General features: G+C 47.0%; 1 protein-coding gene across 2 annotated transcripts in view; it reads right to left on the bottom strand.

Moving 5' to 3' along the window:
- The window catches only part of palld (palladin, cytoskeletal associated protein), a 436,835-nt gene that overhangs the window by 185,734 nt on the left and 235,576 nt on the right, over nt 1-15,525 (bottom strand). For both annotated transcript variants that reach the window (XM_078561258.1, XM_078561267.1), the window contains exon 9: nt 14,738-15,044. In XM_078561258.1, the coding sequence (XP_078417384.1) occupies nt 14,738-15,044 (307 nt within the window). The remainder of the gene's footprint in view (nt 1-14,737; nt 15,045-15,525) is intronic.

Raw genomic sequence — 15,525 nt, 5'->3', positions numbered from 1 at the left:
CTCAGAGCAGCTAGAGGACATTCTGAAGGGGGAGGGTGAACAGCCAGTAGTCGTGGTACACATTGGTACAAACGACATAGGTAAAAAAAGGGGTGAGGTCCTAAAAGCAGGATTTGCTAGTCAGAGTAGAAATAGCAGGATATATTGGATGAACATGTGGCTGAAGAGATGGTGTGAAGAGGAGGGTTTCAGCTTCCTGGGACATTGGGACTGGTTCTGGGGGAGGTGGGACCAGAACAAACTGGACGGGTTACACCTAGGCAGGACCGGGACTGATGTCCCAGGGGGAATATTTGCTCGAGTGGTTGGGGAGGGTTTAAACTAAAATGGCAGGGGGTTGGGAACCTATGCAAGGAGTCAGTGGAGGGGGAATCAAGGACAAGAACAAGAGACAAAAAGGGGAATAAGAAAAGTGATAGTCAGAGAAATCAAGGGCAAGAATCAAACAGGGCCTCAGTGAAAAATAGTGGGAACGGGACAATTAATGTTAAAAAGACAAGCCTTAAGGCTTTGTGCCTTAACACGAGGAGCATTCGCAATAAAGTGGATGAATTAACCGTGCAAATAGATGTAAACAGGTATGATATAGTCGGGATTACGGAGACATGGCTGCAGGGTGACCAGGGATGGGAACTGAACATCCAGGGGTATCAGTATTTAGGAAGGACAGACAAAAAGGAAAAGGTGGTGGAGTGGCATTGCTGGTTAAAGAGGAAATTAACGCAATAGAGAGGAAAGATATTAGCTCCGACGATGTGGAATCTGTATGAGTAGAGCTGAGAAATACTAAGGGGAAGAAAACATTAGTGGGGGTTGTATATAGACCCCCAAACTGTAGTGGTGATGTTGGGAATGGCATTAAATAGGAAATTAGAGACGTATGCAATAAAGGAACATCTGTAATTATGGGTGACTTTAATCTGCATATAGATTAGGCAAATCAAATTAGTAACAATACTGTAGAGGATGATTTCCTGAAGTGTATACGGGATGGTTTTCTGGACCAATACGTTGAGGAGCCAACTAAAGAACAGGCCATCCTAGACTGGGTATTGTGTAATGAGAAAGGAATAATTGGCAATCTAGTTGTGCGAGGCCCCTTGGGGATGAGCGACCATAATATGATAGAATTCTTCATCAAGATGGAGAATGATGTAGTTAATTCTGAGACTAAGGTCTTGAATCTTAATAAAGGAAACTATGATGGTATGATATGCGAGTTGGCTATGATGGATTGGGAGACGTTACTTAAAAGGATGATGGTGGATAGGCAATGGCAAACATTCAAAGAGCGCATGGGTGAACTGCAACAATTGTTTATTCCTATCTGGCGCAAAAGTAAAACAGGAAATGTGGCCAAGCTATGGCTAACAAGGGAAGTTAGAGATAGTATTAGATCCAAGGAAGAGGCATACAAATTAGCCAGAAAAAACAACAGACCTGAGGATTGGGAGCACTTTAGAATTCAGCAAAGGAGGACCAAGGGATTGATTAAGAAGGGGAAAATAGAGTACGAGAGTAAGCTTGCAGGGAACATAAAAACTGACTGTAAAAGTTCCTATAGGTATGTGAAGAGAAGAAGATTGGTGAAAACAAATGTAGGTCCCTTACAGTCAGAAACAGGGGAATTTATAATGGGGAACAAAGAAATGGCTGACTACCTAAATACATACTTTGGTTCTGTCTTCACAAAGGAGGACACAAAGAACATATCAGAAATGTTGTGGAACACAGGGTTTAGTGAGAGGGAGGAACTGAGAGAAATCAGTATTCGTAGAGAAATGATGTTGGGGAAATTGATAGGATTGGAGGCCAATAAATCCCCAGGGCCTGATAATCTACACCCCAGAGTACTTAAGGAAGTGGCCCTAGAAATAGTGGATGCATTGCTGGTCATCTTCCAAGATTCTATAGACTCTGGAACAGTTCCTACAGATTCAAGGGTAGCTAATATAACCCCACTATTTAAAAAGGGAGGTAGAGAGAAAACAGGGAATTATAGACCAGTTAGCTTGACATAGGTAGTGGGGAAAATTCTAGAGTCCATTATAAAAGATTTAATACATGAGCACTTGGAAAACAGTGGCAGAATCGGACAGAGTCAGCATGAATTTACGAAAGGGAAATCATGCTTGACAAATCTACCGGAATTTTTCGAGGATGTAATTAGTAGAGTTGATGAGGGGGAGCCAGTAGATATGGTTTATTTGGACTTTCGACAAAGGTTTTCGACAAAGTCCCACATAAGAGATTAGTGTGCATGGGATTGGGGGTAGTTTAATGAGATGGATAGAAAACTGTTTGGAAGGCAGGAAACAAAGAGTAGGAATAAACGGGTCTTTTTCTGAATGGCAGGCAGTGACTAGTGGGGTACCGCAGGGATTGGTGCTGGGACCCCAGCTATTCATAATATATATTAATTATTTAGATGAGGGAATTAAATGTAATATTTCCAAATTTTCAGATGACACAAAGCTGGGTGGGAGGGCGAGCTGTTAGGAGGATGCAGAGATGCTTCAGTGTGATTTGGACAAGCTGAGTGAGTGGGCAAATGCATGGCAGATGCAGTATAATGTGGATAAATGTGAGGATATCCACTTTGGTAGCAAGAACAGGAAGGCAGATTATTATCTGAATGGCTATAAATTGCGAGAGGGGAATGTGCAACGAGACCTGGGTGTCCTTGTACACCAGTCGCTGAAGGTAAGCATGCAGGTGCAGCAGGTGGTAAAGAAAGCAAACGGTATGTTGGCCTTCATAGCGTCAGGATTCAAGTACAGGAGCAGGGATGTCTTGCTGCAATTATACAGGGCCTTGGTGAGACCATACCTGGAATAGTGTGTGCAGTTTTGGTCTCCTTATCTGAGGTAGGATGTACTTGCTATAGAGGGAGTGCAGCGAAGGTTTACCAGACTGATTCCTGGGATGACGGAACTGACATATGAGGAGAGATTGAGTTGGTTAGGATTATATTCGCTGGAGTTCAGAAGAATGAGGGGGGATCTCATAGAAATCTATAAAATTCTAACAGGGCTAGACAGGGTAGATGCAGGAAGGATGTTCCCAATGGTGGGGGAGTCCAAAACCAGGCGTCACAGTCTGAGGATATGGGGTAGACCATTTAGGACTGAAATTAGGAGAAATTTCTTCACCCAGAGAGTGATGAGCCTGTGGAATTCACTACCACAGAAAGTAGTTGAGGCCAAAACATTGTATATTTTCAAGAAGGAGTTAGATATAGCTCTTGGGGTGAAAGGGATCAAAGGATATGGGGAGAAAGCAGGAGCAGGCTATTGAGTTAGATGATCAGCCATGATCATAATGAATGGCGGAGCAGGCTTGAAGGGCCGAATGGCCTACTCCTGCTCCTAGTTTCTATGTTTCTATATTCCTATAAGTTTTCCTATCTTCAATGCAATCTGTTGTCATCGAAGGGCACTGAATAATAGAAGGTAGCTCTAATGGGTAAGCGGATACTCCCTACATTCATCATTATTTCAATCCCCAGCCTTGTACACAGGTAAAGCAGTTAGTCCGGTAAAGAGATCCAAGAAGCTGAGAAAAAAATTAGAGCAAATGTGAATATTCACGGACTCCAGCACTGGAGCAAATATCGCACTAATTTCATAATCCAGCCCTGAAAGCAATCCCACTGCTGAAAACTAACACCATTTGGAGCTTTTCTCAAGTTTAAAGTCATCATGGTCTTTGTCCAAATACACATTCCATTAGAGAGTTGACGGGGTACATTTACAACCAGAGTAAGTGCCTGAACTATAAAGCCTTGGGTGACAGTGTGTGAGTGCGTGTGCTTTTGACTGTGTATGTGTGCCGATGGGTTGTATACATGTCCCATCATACACTTACCATACATTAAACAGACACAACTGAAGTGTTTGGAAAGATCGACATAAACTTTGCATGGAGAGCGAGACAGGGAGGTTAGGGGGAATCGAGAGGACCAGCAGAGTCTGAAACAAAAACCATTCACTGCAGACATCAGGCAACTCTTTACAACCAACCTGGGTACCATGTAAAAGTGCCCAGTTGTCAGGTACGTACATAGGCCCTCGTATTTAGTTTTTTGTACACAGGCCCAGTCTGAAGGCACTTGTACACGAGCCTAGTTTTAAGGCACTTGTATACGAGCCTAGTTTTAAGGCACATGTACATGGACCTAGTTTTAAGGTAATTGTACACGGCCCTAGTTTTAAGGTACATGTACACGGACTTAGTTTCAAGGTACTTACACATTGACCTAGTTTTAAGGTACTTGTACACGAGCCTAGTTTTAAGGTACTTGCACACGGCCCTAGTTTTAAGGCACATGTACACGGACCTAGTTTCAAGGTACTTACACATGGACCTAGTTTTAAGGTACTTGTACACGGACCTAGTTTTAAGGCACTTGCACACAGCCCTAGTTTTAAGGTACTTGTACATGGACCTAGTTTTAAGGTACTTGTACACGGCCCTAGTTTTAAGGTACTTGCACACGGCCCTAGTTTTAAGGTGCTTGTACAAGGCCCTAGTTTTAAGGCACTTGTACAAGGCCCCTTTCGTCCATTTACTGCGGTTGGAGTTTGTTTCCAATGTTTGTAAATGGATCCTTTGGCATGGTGCCGTAATCTTCTATCATCCACCAGTACATCATCAATCAAAATTAAGCCTTGGATCTAGCTCTTCTGGATTGCTAAAGTTTACATGTAAAACATTTCCTAACAGGATGACCTAACCTGGCCAGCTGGCCTGTCTTTCTTTGGGGCTGTGGACAGTGGAGATTGGGGGCTGTGGGGGAGGGGGGAGTAAGGGGGTTGAGAAGGAAGGCACACATAGAATTTCAAAATAAGATGTCCTGAGCAAGTCAAAGGTATTAATTAGGTCCGGTGAATGAACAACTCGTTTGATGGGATTCCATCAGTTACAGAAGAGATTTGTTGGATTTTTTTTCTCTTTATTCTTTCATGGGATATGGGTGGTACTGGCAAGGCCAGGATTTGTTTCCCATCCCTAATTGCCCTTGAACTCAGCGGCTTACTGGGTCACTTAAGGGGGCAGTTAAGCGTCAGCCACATTGCTATGGGGCTGGAGTCAAATGAAGGTTAGATCAGACAAGGATGGCAGATTTCCATCCCTAAAGCAAATTAGTGAACCAGATGGGTTTTTACAACAATCGATGATGGTCACCATTACTGACACTAGATTTATATTCCAGTTGTATTAATCAAACTTAAAATCACCAGCTGCCATTGTGGGATTTGAAGCCTTGCCCCCAGAGCATTAGCCTCAGCTTCTGGATTGCTCACCCACTGACACTGTGCCACCACCTCAACCATTACTGCCAGGGATGAGGAATTGTGGATAGACTGGATGAGTTGGGGTTTTTCTCCTTCCAGTTGGCAATGTTAAGCAGAGATTCGATATTGGTGTTGAAAAATCAATAAGGTTTAGATAGCATAAATGAGAAAAAAATTGTTTACATTGCCTGAACGGTGAATAACCAAAGGGCACACATTGACAAAAGCGCCAGTTTTGGTCTCCTTATTTAAGGAGGGATGTAAATGCGTTGCAGTGGTTCAGAAGTGGTTTACAGGATTGATACCTGGAATGAGCAGGTTGTCCTATGAGGAAAGGTTGGACAGACTGGGCTTGTTTCCACTGGAGTTTAGAAGAGTGAGGGGTGATTTGATTGAAGTATACAAGATCCTGAATGGTCTTGACAAGGTGGACGTGGAAACGATGTTTCCTCTTATGGTTGAGTCCAGAGCTAGGGGGCGCTTATTTAAAATTAGGGGTTGCCCTTTTAGGACAGAGATGAGGAGGAATGTTTTCTCTCAGAGGGTTGTGCCACTTTGGAACTTTGCCTCAGAAGGCAGTGGAGGCGGGGTCATTGAATATTTTTAAGGCAGAGGTAGATCGATTCTTGTTAGGCAAGGGAATCAAAGGTTATCGGGGTTAGATGGGAATGTGGAAATCGAAACAGAAGCAGATCAGCCATGATCTTATTGAATGGCGGAGCAGGCCCGAGGGGCCGAATGGCCTATTCCTGCTCCTATTTTGTATGTTCGTCTGACATGAGGAAGAGTGGTTAAGATTTGGAATGCATGGCCTGATAGGGTGGTGGATACAGATTAAATAGCCCTCCAGAAGAATTAAGTATTTGAAGAAAAAAATAGTTCAGGGATATGGGGAAAGAGCAGGAGGATGGGACTAATTGGTTTGCTCTTCCAAAGAGACGGCACAGACTTGATAGGCCGAATGGCCTCCTTCTGTACGAATATGTACCGCCGAGTGCAAGCAGACAGGTCATTTAATATTTCTGCCAGTTTGTTGTCAAGTTATATTAAATTGTATTGTTTATGTTGTTTAAAGAAAAACATTATTTTCCTCTGTTAAAGGGATGAGAATGACTAGCACTCAGTCCCAGCGGCAGAGGTTAGTGGGAATCTATCTGTCTGGAGCTCTGGTCCTTGGGTACATTTTAGATACAGGTTCTGTGGATAATCTTTCACTCTGCCGACATTGTGCAGTGAGTGAGTGTATGTTAGAGAGAGTGAGTGAGAGCAATGATCAGGGACTTGCATCAGCTTGTTGTATCAAACAAACATTGTTCCTTAATCCCGCCCAAGTCAATTTTTCTATTTTACAGATTTTAAACTCAAAGTCTTTTTGGAACTTGCACATCTATTTACTGTCAAAAGTGATGGTCCAATCTCAACCAGCCCAGCTCTTAGCACCCAAATTCCCCCATTCCCTACTCCCCTCCCCCATCAGCCCTCCTCTGCTCTCCCCTCCCAAATCTTCCCTTGATGTATGCCCACTCATCTCCCACACTCCCCTCTCCCCCACCTTCACCCCTCTGTACACTGTGCTCCCCTTACCCATTTCCCTCTCCATTTTTCCCACTCCACACTTCCCTCCCCAACTCCCTTTCTTTACCTCCCCCTCGGCATTCTCCCGCCCCCCCCACCTTGCCCACTCCATACTCCTCTCCCCAACTCCCCTCTCCACCTTCCCCCTCTGCATATCCCCTACTCTGCTCCCCTCCCTACCTTCCTCATTCCACACTCCCCCTCAACACCTCTGCCCCATCTTCCTCCCTTTGTACTCTGCTCCCCAACACCTCTCCACACTCCCACCCCGAATCCTCTCCCCTCATCCTCATGCTGCTCTCCCCTCCTCCACCTTACCTACTCCTCTACACTCCTCCCCCACTCCGCACGCCTTTCCCCTTCTTCCCCCTCCCTTCCCACTCTTTTTTGCAGCTCCACTCAACCATGCTTCCCGTCCCCTCCCCTCTCTGCACTCCTCCCTCTCCTCCCCCGCCTGCTGCACCCCAGTTCTCCCTTCCCTCACCAACCGCCCCAGCATCTCCCTACCTCCCTGTCTTCCCCACTCCTGTCTCCATCTTGCCCACTCCCTTTCTTCCTCTCCCACTCTTCGGTGAGGTAGAAGGACAGCAGGATGAAATTCAGATCTTAAGTACCACTCGACTGCTCAGATATTACACAAGGCCACATTACAGTTGAAGCATTGCCTGAGTTATCACACAGCCCATGAACTGAAATAACACGAGCTCTCGTGAACGATCATCAACCTGAAGTGTTACCCCTGATTTTATCTCATAGTTCCTGCCTGACCTCCTGAGTGCTTACCAATCTAATATCTGGTAGAACATCAGAGTTAAAAACGGCTTTACAATTGTTCAATGTAGTTTACCCTAAGATTAGGAAATCAGCACAGAAGGAGGCCATTTAGCCCAAAGTCATTGTATATTTGCTGTATACAAAGCCTGCTGAATATTATACATCTTGGAGCTATGCAGAGATGACACTAGGTTCTATGGCCTGTCACTTCCACGCTCCCCAGTGTCGGATTTGGGGGGTACCCCAAAGATGCGCTGGGGAATTCCTCTGGAAAGTTCCCAGGCAAGGGTTTGCACGGCAATTGCCCAGGGGCGCACGCTTCCTTTGGACACTTGCGCTGCGCTGGGAACCATCCGAAAATGTGGTTTAAATCACAAACTTTGGATGGTTCTGCCGGTGTTATACCAATAGTTACCCAGAAAAAGTTGAAAAGTTGAAACCTCTTTTAACGACTGAGTAAAGACCCAGACCGACACGGAGGTACATTTACCCCTTACTTACCCCTCACACCCCCAAATCCCAGACCCTCCACGGGACTCCTCCCATCACCCCCCTTGACTTCGGACCCCCAATTCTCCCCCACCTCTGACCTTGGACCTCCAACTAACCCCCCGCCAACCTCAGAAGCCCCCCACCCCGCCATCCTTGGACACTGCCCCCTCCCCAATCCTCGGGCACCCCCCCGACCTCGGGCACCACCCCCAACCTCGGACACCCCCCTTCCCCCCCCGACCTCAGACACCAGCCCCCACCTTCAGACACCACCCCCCCCACCCCACCGACCTCAGACCCCCAACATCCCCCCTCCATCCCCGACCTCGGAACCCGCCCCCTGTCCTCAGACACCACGTCCCTGAACTTGGACCCCCAACCCTCCCACCTCCCGGGCAAACTCGGACCCCCAACTCTGCCACTCTGCACCCCCCTCCCCCCCCTGCACGACCTCAGACATCCCCCCGACCTCCAGACACCCCTAACCCCCTCATCCTATGTACTTACATTAGACACTTACCTTGCCCCTGGCCTGTCAAGTTCCCTAGCCCTTTAAACTTACTTGCTTTACGGCAGCAAGTGCTGTAAAACAGGGGGCGTGCCCTCCTTGAATGCTCTGGAGCTACACTTCATGGGGCCTGCGAGGATTCTTTCAATGCAGGCCTCAAACAACTCCGGCAAACAGAAGTGGCAACGCAATTTTCAAGAGCAGGTAAACAGGCATTTATTTCTTCTAATTTCTGTGGGCCAGCACTTTCCGACACTCGTCAGGAGTTACTGCCCTATGGCCAGAATTTTCAGCTCATCGGGGGGGCGCGCGCCCGAACTGAACGAGTGGAAAATGACGCGCGATGACGTCGGGCAAGCGTCCTGACGTCATTGTGGACTGGTGCGATATTTCGGTTGGCAGGCACGTGCAGGAGCCGGCAGCCCACCCGTCGACCATTAAAGAGCCAATTAAGGCCATTAACAATCTGATTGAATTTAATTTTTCGCTGCCCGTCCAACCTTACTGGATAGAGTGGACGTGGGGAAGATGTTTCCATTAGTAGGAGAGACTAGGACCCGAGGGCACAGCCTCAGAGTAAAGGGAAGACCTTTTAGAACAGAGATGAGGAGAAACTTCTTTAGCCAGAGAGTGGTGAATCTATGGAATTGATTGCCACAGAAGGCTGTGGAGGCCAGGTCATTGAGTGTATTTAAGACCGAGATAGATAGGTTCTTGATTGGTAAAGGGATCAAAGGTTACGGGAAGAAGGTGGGAGAATGGGGTTGAGAAACTTATCAGCCATGATTGAATGGCGGAGCAGACTCGATGGGCCGAATGGCATAATTTCTGCTCCTATGTCTTATGGCTCTTATGGTCTTACGGTTGGCGGGCAGGCGAAAAGGCCAAGCGGCCTTTGCATTCTTTGTGAAGCCTCATCCATGGGCAGAATGAGGTTTCGATCCCTCGTTAGAAAAAAAAAAATTTTCATATTAATTTCTAACGTGTCCCTGCCCATGTGACAGAAGTCACATGAGGGTACATGCTTTTTAACGTTTTAAAAATCTTTATTTTTAATTTTTGAACTCTTCATCTCCCTGGGGCAGCTGTGTGCCTCTGGGAGCTTTCCTGTGCGCACTCGTGCACATGCCCGAACTTATACTCTTGCCCTCCTCCCCCCTCCCCCCCCACCCCCCACCCTCATTACATAGGCAGCACTGAGCGCTGAAGCACACAATTCACGCCCAGTGTGAAATCGCGGTCCGGCCCTGATCGCGGGCGGCAGTCAGCTTGCCGACCTCTCCCACCCGTCCCCGGCGAGTGAACAATTCTGCCCTATGTGTGTAACAGGTTTTATTCGCAATGCTTTAAAATATCTCTGCAGTCACAAAATGTCTTCTTCATGCTTCCAGCTCCGGCTTCCAGCAACCTCTACAGTTTTTTTTTAAACTTTTCTCTGAGTCTACACCCAGGCTAAACCAATCAAGCACAGTGAGCATCAATAGCAAACAGATAATCGAACACAGAGCAATTGAACACTACCCCCAGCTCTTTAAAGGAACAATCCAATTAGTCTCACTCCCCCTGCTCTTTCCTCATAGCCTTTAATTTGTTTTACCTTTTCAATTTTCTTTTGAAGCTGATTCCTCTACCTATTCCAGATCACCACAAGTCATTGTGTTAGAAAAACCTCATGTCCCCCTCTAGTTTTTGCCAATTACTGTAAATCGGTATCCTCTGGTTACTGATCCTCCTGTCAGTGGAAACCTTTTCTCCCTATTTATTGTCAAAAACACTTAATAAATTTGTGCATCACCATTAAGTCTCCCCTTAACCTCCTCTGCTTTGAGGAAACAACCCCCACCTTCTCTAGTCTCTTCCCATAACTAAGTCTCTCATCTTTGTTGTGATTAACTATCACTTATCTATTTCAAATGGGCCATTTCATGTTTGTACCTGTGCTCGATTTGACACCAGATCCAGTGGTGTGGTGGCTACAGTTCACTCAAGGAGTCCTTTTAGATACCTGTTTCAGTCTGGAGCTGTGGACGGTGATGGTAGAGGCCCCCCAACGTTCTTTCCACCCCACGGCTGACCAGGAATCTCGCCCACTCTTACCGCCTGCAATTGCCGTGTGTTGGAAGGATTTGCTGGCTGATACTCAACCTGTTTGCGCAGGTTATGGCCACACTTTCCTCGGCCTTCAAGTCCTGGGGTGGGGCATGAACGCTGAGCTTCTGGCTCAGAAGCAGGGACACTACCTACGGCGCCACAAGACCTCCTACACGAGATTCAGTAGGGAGTGATTAGTAAAATGAAGGGACCTCTTTGGAGGGAGACCTCTCGAGGCAACCACTGTCCCTGCTTAGAGCAGATCCTTCAGACCCAGGTATTAATCAAGACACTTCATGGGGAATGTCTAGGGAAATGAGGAAGGATGGGGTTGTGGGAATAACGAATAAGAGCAAGCTGGAAGATCGCAAAAGGATAGATAAGGAGTGAGTTTGTCATCTGACAGAATTTGCCGTTCATTAATATGAGTAGAAAACATCTTAAAATGCTCACACAATGTACTTCACGTGGGTATATTAAATTGAACATCTACAAGAATTCAGTAACCAAGGTAGTAAAGAACTCACAAGCAGCTAAAAGGGCCTTGCACACTCTACTTTTTGTCCTACCATTTTACCAACAAACGCCACAGAGAGGTTAAAGTTCACATGCATATGCCATGCCAGCCTAGGTATTGAGATTACACGTCCAAACGATTATACCATTCACTCTTTTAATAATCAGAAATGCACTGGATTCCCAATTAATCAAACATGGCTAGCGTTTGACGCCGTGGACAACATTGCCAAAACGGGACAACGCCACGAAGCCAACATATCATCCCTCAGATGGAGCGAGGGTTAAGTGCACCGGTGGTTCATGCCAGCCAGGTTACGAAACAACAAGGCCCTAAGGGAAACATTGAGGCGTGGCAGACCGCAAAAAATGTAATTGGCACGTCGGCAGGGTTCCTTCATGGAAACGTAAGCCTTTTATTCAAAATAATTTTGATTTTACAGAAGGAAGCGCAGATAGGGTTGGGCCTTGGTCAAGGGTCCCAGAAAGTCCTGTCAGCTGTCCGCAGCCCACGACTGCACTCCTACCACTTTGCTGGAAAATGTGAGGCCTCAAGGTGGGTTAACTCTTGAGGGAGTGCATCAAGACCCCACTCTTCGCAGCAACCAATCATCATCCATCGTTTTATGACAAGATCTCGACTGAACAAAAAAAGCGAGGGACGGGAGTTGCCAACTATAAATCATTTTACTCTTGATGCCAGCTTAATCCAGGAGATTTGCTCACGCGTCAGCTGTGGCCCATTAAGCCTGAGTCAGAAGGTTCTGGGTTCAAGCCCCGTTCGAGAGGTTTGGACATATAATTGAGGCTGGCGGTACTGAGGGAACACTGCACTGTTGGAGGTGCTAAACTGAGACCCGGTGTACCCCCCCACCCAAGAAATAGGGGGGGGGTTCTAACCACCATCATGGCTAAAATTTACCCCTCAACTGATATAACTAAATCAGATTACCTTCCCATTTATTTCATTGTCATTTGTGGGATCTTGCTGTGCAACAGAATGGCTGCTGCATGCACTACATTCAAAGAATTGACAAAAGTGACGGCATTTCAAATGTACTTTAATGGCTGTAAAGAGTTTTAGAGATATCCAGAGATTATGAAAGGTGTATAAATGTATTTCTTTTAACACATTATTGATGCCTTGTTTGAAGCCTGTGACTTTGATTTACGCTCATGTTGCTTAAACAACTCTTGAATATCTGGCCATGCCAGAACTTAAACAAAATATCTGATAACATCAGTCTACTGGCTGATTTCCATTTACGCTGCATTCTGGAGATAAGCAGCGAGGAAAGACAATGGTTGTTTGATCACGAGGCTCAATAGATAACCAGCAGAAATAGTCCCGAGGGAAGAAATCAGTGTTGTTCAAACATGGAGGCATTTTTTACCAAGTTCCCCTCCTTACAGGTTTCCAGTGAATTGAATATAGGTGGGAGCAAGAAGCACAGACAATGCACACACACTAACACACTGAGCAGGAACGCACATACCCACACAGATACTCACACATAAGCATGAACACACAGATGCACACACACATTCATGCGCGCATGCACACACAGACACAGACAGACATACACACATACATACGCTTGCACACACACACACACACACACACACAGACACACACACAAACACACAGACACACACACACACAGACACACACACACACACACACACAGACACACATGCACACACACACACACAGACACACACGCACACACACACAGACACACACACACACAGACACACACGCACACACATACACACATGCACACAGACACACACACAAACACACGGACACACACACACATACACACAGACACACACACACAGACACACACACGCAGACACACACGCACACACACACGCACACAGACACACATGCACACACACACAGAGACACACACACGCACACACACACAGACACACACACACACAGACACACACACACAGACACACACGCATACAGACACACACACACAAACACACAGACACACACACACACAAACACACAGACACACACACACAAACACATAGACAGACACACACACAGACACACGCACACACACAGACACACACGCACACACACAGAGACTCACGCACACACACACAGACACACACACAAACACACAGACACACACACAAACACACAGACACACACACACACACACACACACACAGACACACACGCACACACACACAGACACACACGCACACACACAGAGACACTCACGCACACACACAGACACACACGCACACACACACAGACACACATGCGCACACACACACACACACACAGACACACACGCACACACACAGACACACACACGCACACACACACACACACACACACACGCAAAAAAAGCTGGATCATTCAAAGGAGTTTATTGCTATCTTGCCAAATGAGCATACCTGGCTGCTGATCACTTTGAATTAATGCCATGCACCACAACAATTCCAGAGTGGAGGAGCAGTTAAATTGTTAGCTGACAGGCAGGGAAGTCACATGGAATAGTTAATGAGCCAGATCATGTTGATGCGGCTGTATTAAATGAAACAACAATCGAAACGACAAGTCAGTTAGTTTGGCTTTCTCTCCGCTGAACTCAGTCAACCCTTCACCCCACTCCTGATGGGACCTGTAAACACCCTTCATACCGAAATAAAATGAGTGCGCAATTGAACACAGGGTTGACCACCACGGCTACAAACCATTATCTTACGAGGCGGAAGGCTGCCACAGACAGAGGCCAATTGAACAAGCTTCAGTAAATCCTGGCATTTAGCTTGTTTCGATGTTAACCCTTAACATGACCAGCCAACACTTCCACCAGCCCCATGTAAAATTTCATACAGGTTGGAGGTGGGCGGGGAGGCCAAGTGCTGGATTTTACAAACCCCCTTTGTCTTCAAAAGTGTCGGCGGGGGAGCATAAAATCTAGCCCCACGTGTATACCCTTGTGCACCTCTTAAACACGTCTATGCTATTTGCCTCAACTGCTCCTGTGGTAACCAGTTCCACATTCTCGCCGCTGTCTGAGTAAAGAGGTTTTGCCTGAATTCCTATTTGATTTATTAGTGATTATCTTATGTTTACGGCCTCTACATTTGATCTCCCCAGCAAGAGTGGGGGGGAACAATTTCCCCAAATGCACACCAACAAAATTTCCATGATCTTAAAGGACTCTTATCAGGTCACCCCCACAGCCTTCCCTTTCCTGGTGAAAACAGTCCCAGCCTGGTTACGTTAAGAGTTAAATTCTCGGTTCTGCCCTCGCCCTTTTGAAACTGTCCTGCGTCCTCTCCAACGCCTCTCGGTCCTGTCCGTGACGTGGAAACTAGAACCGTGCACGGTGCTCCGGGTGGGTTTTTATGTTAAAACACAAAGGCGTTTGACGAGAGTGCACAAGCCAAAGGCCTTTGGTTCAAAACAAAGGGAAGGATGAAGCCCGAATGAAGAAACTGGAGTACTTACAGCTTGGGCTTGGCTGCCAGAGGCGGTGGCTCCTTCACTGGGGAGGGCAGGGTGGCTGCAGACTGCGAAAGCTGCCCCTGGTTTGGTCCATTCATCTCCTGGGCGGAGGAGTTGCCGTTGGCCATCTTCTCCGCGGGATTGAGCTGCAGCTGGAAGGCGGCCATGTTCGCTTTGACCTCAAGGCTGTTCACCTGAACGGGGTCAACTGTCCTCTTCGGCGGCAGTTCCAACAAACTAACCTCAGTCTGAGGCGTCGGGCTAAGATGATCGACGGAACCATTCCCATTATTCGGAGCGCCTTCCTTTCCTGCAGAGAGAGAAATGGAGAGAGACAGAGAGATTGGAATTAGAGGCGTTATCTGATCAAAGCGTGTGCGGCCGCTCGGCGCTGATGCGTCTGGACGAGTGACACCCGGAGGTCGCGAGTTCGAAAGCAAAATGCCGCAGAAGCCGAAAGTCTGAAATAAAAGCCGAATGCTGGAAACACTCAGCAGGTCAGGCAGCATCTGCGGAGAGCAAATCAGAGCTAACGGGCGGAGTTATCCCAGGTTTGCACCAAGTGCGGTAGCAGGCAGGAAATAAGACGTTTTAGCCGCCGGCCGTAATGACTGATTTTTGTGCTGTCTCGTCTGCTTTCCACCTCATTAATTATGCAGCCACAGGAAACATTGTCTCGTTGGTGGGCAGCCTCTGAATCGCCCGTCACCTCACTGCTTCCTCACTCCGGGGGCCATATCTAAACTGCAGCCAAGCACTCAGTTCCCAGTGCTCGCAGCCCAGGGCTGCTC

The sequence above is a fragment of the Cetorhinus maximus genome, chromosome 2, assembly GCF_964194155.1.
Source record: "Cetorhinus maximus chromosome 2, sCetMax3.hap1.1, whole genome shotgun sequence".
Classification (NCBI taxonomy): domain Eukaryota; kingdom Metazoa; phylum Chordata; class Chondrichthyes; order Lamniformes; family Cetorhinidae; genus Cetorhinus; species Cetorhinus maximus.
Note: the sequence above shows the minus strand (reverse complement) of the source record. Positions and strands in the feature narration are given on the sequence as shown.